Source organism: Chelonoidis abingdonii, chromosome 3 (genome assembly GCF_003597395.2).
Source record: "Chelonoidis abingdonii isolate Lonesome George chromosome 3, CheloAbing_2.0, whole genome shotgun sequence".
Lineage (NCBI taxonomy): Eukaryota > Metazoa > Chordata > Testudines > Testudinidae > Chelonoidis > Chelonoidis abingdonii.
In genome coordinates, this window is record NC_133771.1 from 215163859 (window position 1) to 215182393 (window position 18535).

Consider the following 18535-nt stretch of genomic DNA (forward strand, 5'->3'; position numbering starts at 1 on the left):
GGGGAGTGACTGGGCCAGGCCTGGAGCCCAGAGGCCGTGGTGTGTGCCCCTCCACAGAATACATCGAAGGAAGGAGCCAGGCCGTAGCTGACTCTGTGGGAACGTGGACACCAGCTGAGGGGATGCCCTGGCAAGGAAAAGGCAGCAGGAGGGAGGGCTGTACCCGCTGCCATGTGCCCACCCTGGGGTCTGGGTCAGGAGGAGAGGCTTGGGGCAGGCTCGCTGGCCCTGCTCTCGTACTCACACTTGATGTTGAAAGATGCATTCGCCGTTCGGGCCTCCTCTCCCGTGAGCGTGCTCCTGGCCACGCATTGGAAGCTCCCGGCGTCCTGCTGCCGATCCACGGCGGTGAACTGCAGGTTGCTGCCCTCCTGGAAGCGGCGCTCGGTGTCCTGGACGGAAAGCCCATTGTGCAGCCACTCGAACTCCACGCCACTCGGCTCCTCCACCTCGCAGCGCAGGATGGCGCTGCGGCCGTGCAAGGCGTCCTGAGAGGACGGCTCCTTGGTGAAGAGGATCCGTGCCCGAGTGCCCACGGCTGAAAGGAAGGCAGGAAAGGTGATCACCTGTGGGGCCAGGGAGTACCCAGGGGAAGGGGTGCAGCTCAGAGATCAAATGGGGCAAGAGCAGCCCCCTGCTGGAAGCGTATGGGGGAAGGGGTCAGACTCTCAGCTCTCGGGCAGGGGAAGACAGTGTGAAACGGGCCCCAGCAGGCCCTGGGGAGCTGCAGGCCATGCCTGGGTTGGGGGCAGCCCAGCTCCAGTGCTGTAGAGCCATAGCATAGACATTTCCATGGAAGGGGTTTGTCTGCCGCTGCAGCTGAGGTGGCGATAGCATTTGGTGGGAGAATTCTGCTGCTGTCCTACCTGCATCCACACCAGGGTCTAGGTCAGCAGAACTTTTCACACCTAGCTCGGGCAATGTGAATTTTAAGTGTCGACCCGGTCAGTGCGCGTGCGTGGGGCTCCAGTGCCCCTCTGTGACAGGACGCCCCCCTGCCGTCACACCCGCACATTACTGCAACCATCTTTGTACAAATACGCCAGGGGAGCTAATACCTTGCTGGGCAAGAACGTCCCGGGGACAGGGCTAGCGGAACATTGTGTAAAGCTCTGAGCATTAACTGAACTCATGACTGAAGGGTGTTTGCCAGGCAAGTCTGGGGAGGGGCTAAACCCGCTCCCCAAAGACAAGTTGTCGCCCCAGCCAGACAGCCGCCGTCACAGCTACTGGGCCATCGCCTACCAAGGGGTCATTCTGGGGCATGGATGGGGTGGGAACAAATGGATCTGATCTTAGCAAACAGCAGCATGGAACCTCCCCACCCCACCCCCAACTCCTGGCTCTCGGGGGGAAAGACCTTTATCGAGGAGTCACCCTCAAGACAATGCATTTCAAAGGGGGGCTGAACTCTAAAAGTGAGGGGGCAACCCCCCCAGTTCTCTCTCCCCACCCATCTCTCTCCTGTTCACCCAAGACCAGGAAAGAAATGGCTGTGGGGCTTTGGGGGCAGAGCCTGGCCGGAGGGTTTGGTGAGCAGCGTTACTGGACATGTGCTCAGAGACTGCAGCTCGAGCCAGGCCAGCTTGGGAAGTTCAGCCTCGGGAAGCGATTTATCTTCATTGCTCTTGGAACCATTTCTGACTTTAGTGCCTCTTTCCTTGTACCCCCAGAACAGCTCTCGCTTTGCAATTAAATACACTCGTTTTATTTGTCAATTCGTGTTGTGAACTGGGCAGGTAATTCCAGCTGAGGTACAGACTGCTGTGCATCGATCCTCGGAGAAGGGCAACAGACCCAACACAGCTGGGCTGCCCAGGAGAGAGCTGGAGATGCAGAACACACGTATTTGGGGGGCATCTGGGACTGGGAGTGTGCTGGGGTCACCCTGGGAGCTGTAACCCAGGCTGGCAGGAGCCAGAGTGCAGCTGGTGTTTGGGGTCAGAGCTGCTGGAGCTCTCTGGCTGTACACAGACACCCAGGGTGTGACCAGGCCAGGTGGGTGACAGCCCCTCCCTGCTCTGGATTGCACCCCACAACGTCACAGAGCCTTGCACACCCCGAGTGACATAACTGGAGCAATGTATGTTTGAAGTGTAGACCAGGTCGGTGTGCGTGCATGTGGGGGGAGGGGGCTCGAGCCCTTTCCCTTGCGCCCCACCCTTGTCCCTCCCCATCCCGGGGGGGTAGGGGGCAGAGGCCTTGCCCAGACAGCAATGAAAGCAGGCGACAGTGAAACAGCTGCAGCCCAGGAGAAGGCCAGGGCCTGTGCATGACAGATCCTGGGAACACAGCCTGCTTCTTTCACTACACACCCTGCTTCAGAGCATTCTGACCCACAGCGCCCTGGAGAGGGCTGCCACGCTTGAGGGGCAGCAGGACAGGGAGCGGGTGCTCCCACTCCAGGTCAGGGGCTCCCCACCGCTCCAGCCCACATTCCCAGGCACTCCCTCGCCTGGATGCTCGGGCGTAAGCTGCAAGCTGCCCTGTCGACACTAGGGGCCCCCGCACTAGCTCGGGCCAGGCCAGAACATGCCCTTCCAGCCCAGAAAATAGAAGGCCAAAGTGAAAATCAGCCTCTGAGCAGCCTCCCAGGCAGCGCCAGGATGCAGCTCAGCGTGCCCCTCCAGCGCCCTGGGGGATGCTTCTCACTGCTCTTCCCTGTCAGGGTCCAGCTCTGCAGGATACACAGCGCCTGAGACTGGGGAACACACTGCAGGGCACAGACACCTCTGCAGATTCAGCCCCGAGTGCTGACAGGCAGCAAGCTGAGGCCTGACCGGCGGGGGACCCTCATGGCCAGAAGGACAGGAACACCCAGGACTTGGTGGAACATGGAGGTTGAACAGGGCTGCGCTTTTAACCCTACAGGCACCCCAGGTCTCTCTGATCCCGCTACGCTCCAGTGCTGCGAACTGCTGTGATGGGAACCCCAGGGACAGGCAGCCCGGTGCAAAGTGAGATCCACACCCACACCCGGGCCAGCCACATGGTTTCAGTGCCCAACACTACAGACGTCCACGTGCCCCCAGGGATCACTGCACTGTGATCTAGTCCGGCCCATCAAGAGTTAAACACTGTCTGATGACGAGACACCCAGTTTCCAGTTCCTTCAGAATTGGGACTTAGAGCAGTTTTGATTTTCTTCATCTGAAGCCCGAGGAATTGTCTGGAGCCCAAACCCTCCCGCAGCTCAGCCCCGGGCCGTTCTCCAGCGTATGCAAGCTGCTGAGCCCATGAACCGCATGCAGGAGGCCTGTGCCAAACACCGGGGTGCCAGGCCAGCTGGAAACACTCCCCTCTCTCAGGGGGAGCACTGGCCGAGAAGGGGCAGAGCCCTGGGCTGGGCTGCTGAGAGAGTCACAAAGGAACACCCAGCTCCGAGCCACATCGAGTGGAGGGTCAGAGTCCCTGAAGCCTGAAACCCCCCCGAAGGCATCTTGACTTCGATCCCGCAATGGCCCCCTCTGCAAAGCTCTGTCTGGAGCCCTGCCCCAAGTGGGGTCCCGGGACTGTCCCTACCAGGAACTGTCCTGTCACACCTCCCCCACCCAGAGCCCTTTCCAAAGGCAGGGATTGGGTGGGGGAGGAGAAGGCAATTAAGCAAACAAAGCCCTTTGAAGGAAGCCCACTGATCTGGTCAATACAAGAGCCTGCGAGAGCAGCAGTCAGGGCCCTGGCATAGTCTCTCCAGAGCTGGGCCCAAAGGGAGTTTGCAGGAGAGAGGCACGCAGCATCCCGAAGCCCAGGACTAGCCGGTCTGCGCACCAGAAGGGCGGTGCACGCCCAGCCAGGTAGCCGATAGCTTCTCCTCCACCATCAAAGGCCAGTGCCAGGCCGGTCCAAGCAGCTCCTCCGTCTGGGCTGCTGCTGCTAACCCAGAGCTGGCTGGTCTCTGAGGCTGGAACTCTCCTTTCCAGCCGCTGAAACCCAGACAAAGAAACTAAGGGCCCACGGCCGCCTCTGTAGCTTGACTGCCCCACAGGAGCCATAGCTCCTGGCCCCAGGGACTGCACAGGTGCTGTCGGGCTCGGCTGGCGCCTGCCGGGCCACAGGAACAAGATGGGAACCCGGGGGAGGGAAAGCGGGAGAACGGGCTAGTTGTGTTGGGGCGGGTGTTCAAAGGCCCCGAAGGGTGCGGACATCCAATCCTGTCTCCCGAGGAGCTTGTCGAAGAGTTCAGGCCCTGCCAGGGGACTCTGAAGTGTTCTGCTTGGCAATTTTCCAGCAAGCAGGTTCCTCTTCATCCTCGGAGTGATGGAGCCCTTGTCCGAGAACCTGCTGAATTGCCTCCCGGGGGGCTCATTTCCTGCGGAGTGAACCAAGGGCTCACGGAGCCAAAAGCGTTCAGCTTGGCACTGCTAGCCAGTGCAATAGCCAGTGGCGCTTGGGCTCCAGGGGAGTCCGACTTCAAGGCCAAAAGGGACTCGGGCTGGCCTCCGGCCTAACAGGCCACAGAACCTCACCTAGTGATTCCTTCAAGAGCCCATTGCTTCTGCTGGAGCTCGAGTCTGGAGTCAACAACTCCAAGTGGTGGAGAATTCACCATATCACTAAGGAGGCTGGTCCAGTGATTAACTCCCCTCCCTGTTACAAATGTGCACCTCATTCTCCAGCTCGAATCCTCAGAGCCTCAACTTCCAGAAAAAAACCCACACTGAAACCAGCACTGTTGTTTTCTCAGCCCTATGTGGGAGCAGCCCTGTGCCCAGAACGGCAGTGAGGACAACAGTAACTAGGCCAAGGAGAAGGCCATCCTCTCTGTGCCACGCATAGGGCGCTGGGAGGCTCCAAACGCCCTGGCACGCGCTAACCTGCTTGCCAAGTTTCCAGATTTCACAGGTGAGATTTCAGGAGCAGACAAGTCTGTTACAGGCTCTGTTCCTGGGCTTTCCGCTCCAGCATCTCCCCTCCCCCAATGATCCCCCACGCTGGTAAAACTGTCTCCTCTCTCAGACATACCCAGAGGGCCAGTTTTCAACCCACCCCTCGGCTTTATCTCTACATGACACAGCCTGGGAGAGGAAGAGGTTAACCTAGAAACACAGCTCCTGGTTTGAAACAGGAGTGGCTCACAGGGACAGGAGCCGGCAGGCGCTTTGGCCACAGGAAGAGAACAAAGCACCTCAGAGGAGAGGCAAACACCCGGCTGCCCAGCTAGGCACAAAAACACCCCTTCAAATCCCAGTAGAAGCCCTGTGGCTTGCAGCCAGAGCCAGGCAGCACAGAGCTATGGGAGAGGCGGAGCTGGATCGCCCCAGCAGGGAGGGTCTGCGAGGCTGTGGGAGAGCCTCGGGGAAAGGGGCAAAGCCCATTGCTCAGGGCTGGCCAAAGGGGCACTCCTGTCCCGCCCTGCCCCTGTCAAACAGTCCCGGAGCTCGGAGACTGCCCAGGCCCCTCGGGTACCGTGTCAGGAGGGCACACAGGAACAGCAGGAACAAGGACTCCGCTCTCTCCTGCAGACTGTTCACCTCGCCTGGCTCAGGCAAGGCTGGGCAAGCAGTGCAGACACCCCAGCCTGAGATGTGCACATCTGGGGGAGGAGAGGGGACCATCCCTGCAGCAGATGATAACCACTGCTCCAATGCTTGGGAGACACACACCCCCAAAGCCCATCTGCAAACAGGTGCAGGGGGAACGGCCACTGTGAAGCCCCTTCCCTAGGGGGAGCTTGTTGGCATCCCAGTGCCTCGCAGCAGCTGCTCCCTGCCCCTCCAGAGATGCTTGCCCTCTCGGCCTGAACAGGGTCCAGCCAGCAGGCCCGTGCGGATGTTGCTGCGGGGGCTGAGGGTCAATGGGCAGCAGGAAAAGGATACGCATTGTCAATGGCCGGAAAAATGCAGGCTGAGCACACCCCACCTAGGCCAAGGAGAGCACTGGCCAGGCAGAGGCCACATGGCTGGAGAATCGGCCCAGGCCATGAACATACACCTAGCAAGGTCAGTCTAACGCTCCACCCAGGAGCGTGCAAACTGCCTGCCTGCAGCCAGCTGCATGCACGCGCCACTCGGGTTACCAGCTGGCAATCGGAAGAGAGACAGACAAAGGGCAATTCAGCATTTGCTGCTCGCTACCCGATCCCGTTCCCAGCCTCCCGCTCTCACATGGAACGAGGCCAAAGCAGCGCAGCGCTTGGGGGGCCATTCAACCCGAGGCAGATGTTGAGTATTTTACACATCGAAGGTGAACGGCGAAGCGCCCAAGATGGCATGTTCCCACAGCTGTTCCGGCAGGGGGACTGGCTTCAGGAACAGGCTTCCTGCCTGTATTCCAGCAACAAGCTCCAGAGTTACCTAAAGGTGGTGATCAGGGACCCAATGGGGTGGGGCTGGGGAGAAAACGCAGCCCACCAGCCCAGCCTGCAGGAAGCAGCACAGCTGACCTTCACAAGGGCTGCACAGCCAACTGGTGACAATCGGGGCAGATCCCTGACAGCCCATCAGGAGCCGCTGCCATGCTTGCCACGGGCTGTGGGGGTGGGCAGCACCTTCCTCTTTCAGAACCAGGCTCCTGAACCAAGCCTCGCCGGGTCTGTCAAAGGAGTCTCTGCTCTGGAGAGATGAGGCAACAAGCGCAGTAGGTGTCTCCCACAATGGGTACCTCAGACAGCTCAGCTTGCACCTGGGCCACAGGAAGCCTGCTGGCCGCAGCTCACCCCTCGGAAGGGGCTGTGGCAATTGAGGGCCAAAGCCAGGGCTGTGCTGGAGCGTGACACAGCCTGCCCCACCCACTGCTGCGCCACAGGGAGCTCAGGGGCAGTGCCACGGGACCTTCCTTCACCCACGCACAATGGATAGGACACTCCTGGGGCAGAGATGGCTCAGGGCCCCATCCTATCTGCATTCCCACTGCAAACCCTGTCCAGCCGCGGGGCTCACAGCTTGCTTCCACCATCAGCATGCAATACCCACACTGCAGCTCCCACATGAGCAGAATACAGAGCCCGGCTCCGAGCTCCTGGACCCCCACGATTCACACAGACAGCAAGGGCACGGCTGCAGGTGTGCAACCACCCGGCCCGCTGCAAAGCTGCAGGAGGCTCAGGCCAGACAGCAGAACACGGCCCAGACCAAAGCAAACCTGACTTGTAGAGAAGGTTTCCCAGACACTAACGTGGAGGGAGTGCCTTAGATCAGGCCCTGACGCCCACATGCTTGAGCTGGACATTTGAATATTCACCTATAGCTGGCCCCATTCAACCAATGCACTCAGCCTCCCAGAAAGGCCTCGGAGCGAGCCTCGCACAGGCAGGGGATGAGAGGAACTGCTCTACTGGGTCACCGTGCCATTCCAGAGCAGCTCACCTGTCAGAGCCTGCACCCCAACACGGCCCGGGGAGGAAAATCCCCCAGAAGAGACTCCGCAGCCCATGGGGACAGAGGGCATCGCACCACCATGTCCCACCCAGCCTGGGATTGGTTAGCTCAACTGAAGGGCAGGCAGGCGGAGCCTCCCCCGCCTGGACAATGGCTGTGAAGGCTATGAGCCTGGTGCCCAGCGCCACTGGCGCTCTGAACACATTTCTCTATGCCCAGACACTGGGTGAGCACATTGTAATGACGAAACCCTACTGCCTGGTTAGCACGGCCCGCAGGGCGGCTGGCTGCGCTGCAGAGCGCTGGGTCAGCCTCAGAGCTAGCGGGCGCCTGACAGGTGGAACTGCGTAGCCACAGCAGGTCTCCACATCTGAGTGGGAGCTCCTTGCTGGGAAAGCCAATGGGGACAATCTCTTGCATGTCTGGCTTGCTGGGACTACAAGGCATCCAAACCAGACCCTTGGCCATCCTGAGTTCCCCAGGCTGATGGCCGAGGCCTGGCTCTCCTCACAACGCCTCTGCAAGCAGCACAGAAGCGGGCAGCGCTCTCGGTCCACCTAGGCACAGTGCTCTGGTCACGAGCAGTTACAAAGCTGAGAGCCCTGCAAAGGGAACGCCCCCATTTCCAATCCTGGCCTCGAATCACATGTGGGATTTGTTTAAACAGCATCCCCTCCCAGAGTAAAACCAGACTTTCCACTGCTACTCCCAATCTCACCCTGGCCTTGGTCACAAACTGCTCCTTGCTGGCCTTAGGACATGCACATCTCCCCATCCACCACCAGGCCTGCCGTTTCCATGCAGCCCACAGCTGCTGCCAGCCTTCCACCCCCGCAGCAGGGTTACACGACACGGCAGTTCAAACACCGCCAGCAGGGCAGCACAAAAAGTGTAAGCACCAACCGCAAAGGCTAGTGCAGACCCAGCTGAGGCCTCTGCCAGAGCAAGGGAGCAACACTTCGGGGATGGCCAAGCTCCGGGCAGGGAGGGCAGCCAGCCCTGCTTAGGGGGACCTCACTCAGCCCCTTTACCCCACACCGAGTGTTTGCAGACGCTGGCGCCCAGAGACTAACAACAGGAAGCATGAGAAGGCAGCTGAGTCTGATTGATCTAAGCAGGCTCAACGCCTGCTCCCTCCTGGCTGCTGTTGGGTTGGGGGGACGGAGTGGTATTTGAAAAGCCGGTTCAATATCAAGTGCTTTGGGTGCCTGAGCTGTCCCCCCCACCCCCACCTGTGCCTTGAGGAGCGCCGTCTGGAGCCCGAGCCCAGAGGCGCTGGGGATGGAAAGGACCGCAGTGGCGCTGACGAGTTTGGCCACGCTGTGCTGGAACAGTGTGGGAAGTGGCTGTGGGAGCTGTCACCTGCCAACGCCAGCTGAGGGCAGGGGAGCGCAGGGCTATGATGACTGGAGCCTTCCTGAAGCACTTCGCAAGGAAGGAGCAAGACCACTAAAAGCATCACATATTTTGTGGCTAAATGGAACATTTGGCCTCTTCCCTGTCATGTGAGCAGGGAGAGATCAACCCAACACATGGGCTAAGGAGGGGCTGCTCCTGTGCTGGATTCCCAGCTGCGATTACTTGTCCAGAGAAGCCAACAGGAAAGTTCAGGGGAGCACACCGGATGTCATGCAGAGGGAAGCTGGCCCAGGTGGCAGAACAGAGCCATCCCCCACGTTGGGGGTGTTGGGGAAGGGCTGGATCTTGACAGACCAGGGCCCAGCTTTTCGGCTGGCTTGTGAACATGTCACCTGGTGTTGTGTCTGGGTGCTGGTGTAGGCCCGACATGAACCGGGGAGCAGCACAGCAACCCTGCCATTTGTGTCTGGGCCAGGCGCGGCAAAGGGTGATTAAGGCCAGCCCACTCTTATGTACACAGCTCGGAGAACACACACAGGGCCCTTCTTCAGAGAGTGCCTCAACACCGAGGTAGAGCTTCTGCAGAGATATACACACCCACCCATCAAATGGTGCCAATCAGCTGACTTTGATCAGCCCTGGAGTTTGCATTGAATAGTAGGAGGTAGGTACAGTGACCCTGATCCCCACGCCAGGCATGGTACGATCCACAGTGCAAGCCCACTGTCACGAACCAGGGCCTGAATGAAATCTTGGGCTGGGGACTTGTCTTCAATGGTGTGTGCCCCCGATGACATTGGTGCAAGTCCAAAGGGGGTTTCCGCTATCAGCCGCCACATCCCACATGCCCTACAATGAGGTACAGTCTGTCCATCAGCCCACAGCAGCTGTCACACAAATAATACAAGCCGGCTCAATCTCTCAAGGCTGCCCAGCAAGCTGAACCACACACTCTTTCATTAAGCTGCACTCGTGACGGGCCATGTCACTGACAGGCTGCGCACTAGCTATCTGACACAGTAGCTGAGGAGCGAAGGCTAACAGACAACCAACAGATGTGACATTGCACTGTACGTACAGCTCCATGCACGTTGCTATTCATTTGTAGTCCAGTAGCCCCCAGACAAGGTGCTGAACAGACAAGTCACAGAATAGGTTTACAACAACACAACAGGCGGATGAACAGACCCACAGGAACAAAGGGGGGCAGGGGATAAGACATAGCAGTAATCTGCAGCCTCCTTCCCTCAGTCAGGCACACATGCTACTGCCATTGACCTTGGAAGGCAAGTTTCAGAGGTCCCGGCCGGGACCTAGGCCAGCGCCTTTGGAAATGTTCCTCACACAAAAGACAGGAGATCCGTTCAGTTACAGCAGGGTAGCCTGACTTTCCTGCCAGCACCCTCCTTGCCCTGAATACTTTCACTGTGATCTATTAATTTGTACAAACCTCACATCTGATGGAGGGATGCGTCATCCTCGTTTTAAGTACCAGGGGATTAAAGTATTAAGCAATTAATTTCAAACCAAGAGTGCTTAAACCAATCAAGCAGCAATCATTAACGTGGGCAACACAAAAAGAATCTGGCAAAACCACCATCACCAGGCCCTAGGTTACCAGTGCAATCACATCACACACACTAAGAGCTGACCAGACGCCCCAGTATAATCTGGTCGTGTGCAGCAGCCCATCTGCTATGCCAGCACCACTTCTTGTTCCTGCAGAGAGGAAAACCACAGTGTTACTGAGTGACTTGTGATGCACTTACAGATCAAGATGTCAGGCCAGGTTATTGTGGCCTCTCTGAAGCGTGATGCATGGGACACAGGAGTCTCTGGTGTACTGGGGCGGATACACTTGCTGTCTGTACAGAAGGGGTCTGTGTGAAAATGAGCAAGGGCCAGCCGGATCCAGGTGTTGACTACGGACTTTACAAACACTCAGGGCCCAGGATGTGTCAGAGGCCAGATCTCCCAGGGGAAACGACATGCTTGTTTTCAATTTTTATAGTCTATTTGAGGGGTAATGGAGGCAAACATTGGTTGGGCCAAGGTAGATCCTAGTGCCATGCTGGATTAGCACTCTAGCACCAGGATGCACTGGGAACCTGCCATGTAAAGCAGAACAGGAGCAACAGTTGCGCTCTCCGTCGATGATACCAATTTGGGGCCAGAACTTGAGTGGATACAGAAGCTGGATACAGATTTTCTAAGGGCTCATGACGAGGACTCGTCAGGGTCTGAATTTTAGAGTGAACTAGCAACAGCCAGAGTTGGTGCTTGCCTACACAGACATTTCATTCACAGAAAGCTGGGGTGTGACTACCCCGTACTAGCCCACCACGGACTAACTGTCCCTGTGGATCCTGCTGACACACATTAACAGTTGGTTAATGAGCTTTGACCTAGTCCTGGGTGAAACCTCACTGCAGCTGATGGGCATGCCAGCTACTTTCCATCCAGACTACATGAGGGAGCAATTACAATAGAAGCCACCGCCCAGAGATTAGACTGAATGCAAACACAGGGGCTGGGTCTTGTCTGATAGAGCTGCGTACCTCTGTGATTAAGCAGCAGCCAGAAGCAAGCAGAAAATCAGGAGACAACAAGAGAATTCTTGTAGTCTGACCCTGAGAGAAAGTAAAGAAAGTGCGATTTTTTTTTGTGCAGAGTGCTGGCTGAAAGAGGCTTGGAATTGTGAGCAAAGAAACAGCCTCCTGTTTGATTCTTACTGTGTTCAAGGAAACAAAATATACAGGATTGCACCAAAGAAATACACGATCCCCATCTCAATTTCTCTTCCTGGTGAAGATATTCCACAACACCCTGAATGCTGGCTAACCACTTGGGCTAACGAGGAGTAACACTAGTTTTTTTGTGTTGTGAACAATTTCTTTAGCACTCAGTTTGGTGTGACACAATTAGCATTTCTTTGTCTTTGCTGATTTCATGAACGACTGTATCTGACACCACATACTTGTGGCTGCTACCCTGCGGCTGATAAACAGCAATACAAGGAGTTAATGCAGGGGTAGGACGAATCACAGAGTGAAATTAATGCTTCAGATCTGGGACCTTACTAAAGAGTTCTGTAAAGGACATGAGAGACCACCTGCTTAGTCACTCGATAAGTAAATAGTTTCCTCTTCCCACATAGAAGTCCAACAGTATCAGTGTCAAGGTAAACTGTGAGTTTGACAGGGCTTGTTTCTGCACAGAGAAACTTCCTCTGAGGCTTTCAGAGCGTAGCGCTGGAGATAGCAGCCCCTGGCCTCCTGCAGCAGACATCTCACCTTAGGTCCCGCTCTAGCTGAGCCTAGGCTGGCCTGCTCACACTCCAACAGGGACTTGGTAGGAAAACACAGGTGCTGCAGAGATGGGGTTGGTTCCCTCAAGTCGGCTCTTGACATCTCAGTGTGGCACCAGGGCGCTGCCCTGTCAGAGGTGCCACTGTGGAGCAGTCCTGACTCCTCGGGCCAGTAAAGACTCCACTTCAGGCGGCTGGATGCCAGGTGCCAGCATTCTGCTCACATTCTACCGGCTTTGTTACACTTTGCTGAACTGACTCGTGGTTCTTGAGTGGCCTGCAGCGCTGCGGGTGCAGAACGGCTGGCCAGCGACCCACATGCAGCACCAGTCACACGGTTTGAGAGACGCTTTGGATTTCTGTGGAATGAAAAATTCTAGTACCAGAGCTGCATTTCACATGCTTTATCTCTCCCACTCTGACGCCAGCCCCAATTTTCCAGCTGCTGCCTCTTGTGGGGTAGGTCAGGTAGACTGCATGTTCGGTGCATCACAGGCTGTCAGTTTCAGCTCTTCGTCAAGCACCCTGTGCACGAGTGGCTGTCTAAATAATCACGCCCGGATATTCCCTGCAGGCCAGGGATAATGCAGCTCAGACAAGCAAAGCCCTTCATAATTGCACTGAGGAAAGCAGCATTTGAGTCCCCGCCACTGACCGATGTCAGACCAGCAGAATCCCTCCCAATGGACAGCAGACTCTCTGCGCTCTGCCATGAGTGCCCAGTGTGTGAGCTCACCAGAGTGATCCCCAGCACAACCCAGGAAAGTCAGAGAGGGGCTGAGCGGCGGCTCCAAGGCAAACTGAGGGATGAATAGCATAATTGTTCTGACTTCAACCAAAAGGGCTGCTTGAAAAAACAGTCATGAAAAAGTTGATTAACTTAATTAGGAGCCAACCTAAAAGTGAAGGCTGAGCTCCAAAACATTTCATGAGTGAAATGTAACTGCGCCAGCCCCCACCACCATGGACACAAGTGTTAAAACAGCTCTGTTAAACCTGTGTACACACCCACCCACCTACAATATTATTATGTGTGTATACCACAATAACTCACGCCCATGTTATGCAAAAAACACCTCAAAAATCTGTTTTTGGCCCTGTGATGGAGTAGGGACTGTCTGTGTGGGGAACGGAAAAGCAGGGGAGGACTTTAGGTGATGGACAGGTGCTCAGGCTGTAACCCGACCCGGCGGGGGGGGGCACCTGGGCGGAGGGGGGAGAACAAAGGGGTCGGCCGGAGGAGGAAAGGCAGGACAGGTTGGGTTTGGGGCTGTGGGCAGAATTCAGGGGATCCTAGCTGGGATCCAAGCACCCTGAACCCCCAGAAGGACTCAGTGGAGGGGTCCTGACTGTGCCTGCTAGCTCTGCTGTAACCTGTGTTCCTGTTGTCCAATAAACCTTCTGTTTTACTGGCTGGATAAAAGTCACTGTGGGTCCCAGGAAGAGGGGTGCAGGGCTGGAACCCCGAGACTCCGTTGTGGGTCCCAGGAAGAGGGGTGCAGGGCTGGAACCCCGAGACTCCGTAACAGGCCCGAACTGTTTCTCTGTGGCCTCTTGTGTTTTGGGACAGTTTCTGACTGATCAGAGAAGCAAGCCTTAAGCTCTGGTGCTTTGTAGAATAACAGGGGTATTTCACTTTAAATAGGTATGAGTGAAAGGTGCAAGCCTCCAGCTGAGCTAGTTAACAAAGGTTGAGGGCAGACTCTTGGGCAGCCAGATGAGTGGCCTTGTCCCTTCCATCCATGGGACAGCGAGGAGTGAAATACAAACCCTGCTCTCATGTGGCAAAAGAGGGTTCAGAAGATTTCTGCAGACAGGTGTGGATACAAACTGTATCCAACTGTATAAGCACGCACCCAGCTGCACTAGCAGTGAGACAGCTGAGGGAGGACCCTGGGTACCTGGCTCCCTGCTGAGGTTAAGGAGATCTAGTTCTGTGGCTGGTGGCTCAGAGTGAAATTATACCATATGCTCAGTGAGTTCTGCAACTTGAGGCCTGGTACATTCCCCACGGGACAGCAGCAGGCCCCTCCTCAAGCAAATCCTCTGACACAGGGGAGCTCCTAGGATCTCCAGCCTCTGGGGACACACATGGAGGCAGCAGGGCCACACTGGGTCCATGGGACTCATTAGGCAGAGTTCTGAATTAAGAGAGACTTGTGTTCAAAACTGAATTTCTTTTCCTTTGCTGGGAACGTACATCTGCATGCCAGCCCGGCATCCAGCCTGAGCGCAGAAAGTCTATAGCAGTCACCGACCCTGAACAGAAGGGTGGCAAGAAAGAAGAAGAGAGTGCACGTGGCTTCCTGTGGAAACATCTAGTGCATTAGCTCTTAATAAGAGCCACTGCATGTGCCCCCAGCTCTGCGGGGATACTGCAGGTACCCCCTGGCAGCGAGCAGGACTGGGACTCACTGTCCTCAGCACCCAAACACCCAGCGCTGCGCCGTAGCCAGGAGTGAGTCATCACCAGTCACGGGCCTGCAGACAGAGACCCAGGCGCCAGGGTTCAGGGCTCAGCTCGGAGCGGGGAAGCAACTGACTGTTAAGTGCTGCAGGAACAGACTCAACAAAGCATTCCAGAAAACTCCTCTAACCCTGGTGCTTGCGCACGCATGGCTTCTCCCGGAGCAGCCCCTGCCAACACCGGGGGCTTACAACACACCAACAGGGAAACACTGCCACGTACTCAGAGCATCCCAGCACATGAACACAGAGCCCCATATGCCTCCTGCTCCAGGCCCTACTCTGCCTGCAGACACAGCAGCTCATGGCAGCCGTACAAGGAGAAGCACAAACCAGAAGGACTCAGGGTCAAAAGAAGAGGCAAAGCTTATTTCTGCACCCACTGCTTAACTCCTCCTCGGCCACCCCCAGCATGGCTAATCGGGCGTCTCAGCTGAGCTAATGCAGAGCAAGTGGTCCCACTGCTGGCGCTCCAGGTCCCTCCTTCTGTGCCAGGCAGCATCCCCCCACCTCCCACTGCGCCTGCTCCGAACAATCACCAACAGCTTGAAACAATCCGACCACCACAGTCTCTCCCACTTCCTCAGTAACATCTCTGGGGAATGCAGCCTGACCACAACCCAGACATCGCTGCACCGCTTGGGCTTCCCATTGTCTTCATACAGAGCCTCCTCACCTACAGTTTCTCACTAGAAGGAACAGGGGACATTCACGACTCAGTTACCCCACTCAGAAACTTGGTGTCACATTAAGTCATGTTGGAACCTCTCCAGCTCTCCTTTCTAGCAGCTGGGGATGCAGTAATAGGGACTTTTCAATATCACTTGTACAGTGTTATTAAAGCGACCACGTACACTGAGCAAACCAGAGGGTGGTGCCGGAATTCCTCCAGCCATTCAGCAGAGCCAGAAACACGCCAGGTTTTGCTGACCTGTAGCTTAATTTGAGAGCAGCAGCTGCTCTCACTAGACAGCCTATGCGGGACCATGCCTGCCTTTGTGTTTGCGCAGTGCCCAGCACACAGCTGCGCTCTGGGCCAAACCCGTGTGGTGCTGTGAGCCCATGCTATAGCACTGAAATTTCAGATTTAAATAGCTGAATCCACGACATTTAAGATTTTAAAAATCCAAGACCATCACATTTACCAAAATGGACCGTGATTTTGGTAGGGCCCTACCATGGGGATAACAGCCTGGTCCTGCCTCCCCTAGCGGTGTGAGGGTAGGTACTGGAGCGACTGCCAGCTATCCCAGCACTATGCTGCTGGGGGCCACAGATCGATAGAATCTGAGGTGTGCAGTGACTCCACGCACAGCGGCAGCTGTACCACAACTCTCAGTCAGACGCAGGGCAGTAGGAACAGCCTGTTGCCTCTCTGATCGCCAGGACAGCATGGAAGGGAGCAGCAGGAAGTCACCCCATTCCTTCCGTTAGCGGCTGAGAGGATGTAATCGCTCCCCACATCACATTAGACAAGCGGGGGGACCGGAAAGTGTCCCACAAACCAGGGTCAGGACGTTACCTGTTGTGTCCAGGTGCTCATTGCACTGCTTCAGGGTGTTAGCTTTATTCACCGATGAGACAGCTTGGTCTCTCAGCCAGCTGCCTTGGCAGTCAGGGCTTTGGGTGAAGTAGGCACGGCCGTGTGTTCACAACAGTACAGAGTCTTTCACACAGTAGTTGCAATGGACAGGCTCAGCGGATGCCCCAAGTCCCTCTTGGACCTAACCACCAGAGCATTACTGTCCTGCTGCTTACTTCCAAAACTAAGAGAATCTATGCCGGCTTGCAGTGAGCCCTGGCAGGGTGGGACCATGTGTAGAGTTCAGCTAACGTTAGTCCAATCCCAATGCAGCAGATAAAATCCGAAGCACTAGAAAACGACCATTGTGCAGAGGCTGCAGAACGCAGAGCGCACAACAAGCTGACAGAAGCCTGTCTCCTTCCAGAGCATGGGGCATCCTTCATTCTCTGGTTCAGAGGAGGAGCTCAGCAGCTGGTGCAGTGGCTGGCTAATTCCTCACAGTTAGTATGAGAATAACCAAGACTAACTGGCTCCGCAGCATTGAGACAAATGTCTTTCCCATAAATAAACGTACTCTGGACATTAATGGAGAAAACTGATGTGAGCCTGATTCTCCAAGGAGCTCTACTGCCGGCAGAGATGGTGGGCTCAGCGTACACGGTACCCTCTCAAAGTCACAGGACTAGCTCCAGCAGCCCGGCTTAGGAAGCAATTCCAGCAAGAGTGGCTGCTTTCTAATTCGACACGGACAACATCAGCAAGAAAGAAAAGCTCTTCTAGTGCAAGAGAAACTCCCAGAGCAGCAGATCACCAATGGGTATCACCAGCTAGACACACAGTAGAGTCCAGGCTCTGGCCACTCTGTCCTGCAAAAGATACTTATGTTCTAGTGCAGTAGTTAAAAAATATATATATATATATATGGAGATATACCAATCTCCTAGAACTGGAAGAGACTCTGAGAGGTCATCGAGTCCAGTCCCCTGCCTTCACTAGCAGGACCAAGTACTGATTTTGCCCCAAATCCCTAAGAGGCCCCCTCAAAGACTGAACTCACAACCCTGGGTTTAGCAGGCCAATGCTCAAACCACTGAGCTATCCCTCCCGCTCAAACTTTTGTACTGGTGACCCCTTTCACACAGCAAACCTATGAGTGAAACCCCCCCTTATAAATTAAAAACACTTACAAAAAATATTTAACACTATTATAAATGCTGGAGGCGAAGCGGGGCTTGGGATGGAGGCTGACAGCTCATGACCCCCCATGTAATAATCTCGCTACCCTGAGGGGTCACAACCCCCAGTTTGAGAACCCCTGTTCTATTGGAAGTGTCAGAAGTAGAACCACCTCAGCAACACACCTATGGCTCACAGCCACTTATCGTCAGTCCATTTTCATCATGAATTAAAGCATCAAGCTAGAAACCTTGATTTAAATAACTGAATTTAAATCTTGTTTTGCATTCATAATTTTCATTTTCCTAAAGAAAGATCGATCCTCACTGATTGGTATATCCATTAAAACATATTGATTTGCAATTATATATAACCTTTACACTAAATATGGCGTTCCATTTTGCTTACCAGGAGGCTATACTGTAGCTATACACATGTATTTAAGCAATTATACCTAGCGTAACACATATTTATTCAGATTCTTAATTTTACATTTTTAATTACATTAGAAAATCTTTTTTACTAGATGATTTTTTGTTCTTTTCACCCACGACTTGTTTCATGCTCTATTTGGATGGAAATTCAAATTCAATAAAAAATGCATAAAACCAGCATTTTAAAGTAAATAAACCTTAAATAATAAAACGACCTCAAATGTGCTGGATACATAAGAACAAATAAGTAAGTTTTTCAAAACATGTTAAAACCAAGTGACTTATTAAACAAAGGAAATATTCTTTGTACTTATAGTGGATGTCAAATCCTAGTGAATTAAATAGAAAGGAGCACAAACACTGCCAAATTAAGTGTAAAAATGTAATAAGAAAAGCCAAAAAGGAGTTTGAAGTACGGCTAGCCAAAAACTCCAAAGGTAATAACAAAATGTTTAAGTACATTAGAAGCAGGAACCCTGCTAAACAACCAGTGGGGCCCCTGGACGATTGAGATACAAAAGGAGCACTTAAAGACGATAAAGTCATTGCGGAGAAACTAAATGAATTCTTTGCTTCAGTCTTCATCGCTGAGGATGTTAGGGAGATTCCCAAACCTGAGCCGGCTTTTGTAGGTGGATCTGAGGAACTGTCACAAATTGAGGTGTCACTAGAGGTGGTTTTGGAATTAATTGATAAACTTAACATTAACAAGTCACCAGGACCAGATGGCATTCACCCAAGAGTGCTGAAAGAACTCAAATGTGAAGTTGCAGAACTATTAACTAGGTTTGTAACCTGTCCTTTAAATCGGTGTCTGTACCCAGTGACTGGAAGTTAGCTAATGTAACGCCAATATTTAAAAAGGGCTCTAGAGGTGATCCTGGCAATTACAGACCGGTAAGTCTAACGTTGGTACCAGGCAAATTAGTTGAAACAATAGTAAAGAATAAAA

At 54.5% G+C, this 18535-nt stretch overlaps 1 protein-coding gene across 1 annotated transcript in view; it reads right to left on the reverse strand.

Moving 5' to 3' along the window:
* PTK7 (protein tyrosine kinase 7 (inactive)) overlaps positions 1-18535 on the reverse strand; it is an 82147-nt gene that overhangs the window by 20241 nt on the left and 43371 nt on the right. The window contains exon 2 of the mRNA XM_032780727.2: positions 245-538. Within this exon, the coding sequence (XP_032636618.1) occupies positions 245-538 (294 nt within the window). The remainder of the gene's footprint in view (positions 1-244; positions 539-18535) is intronic.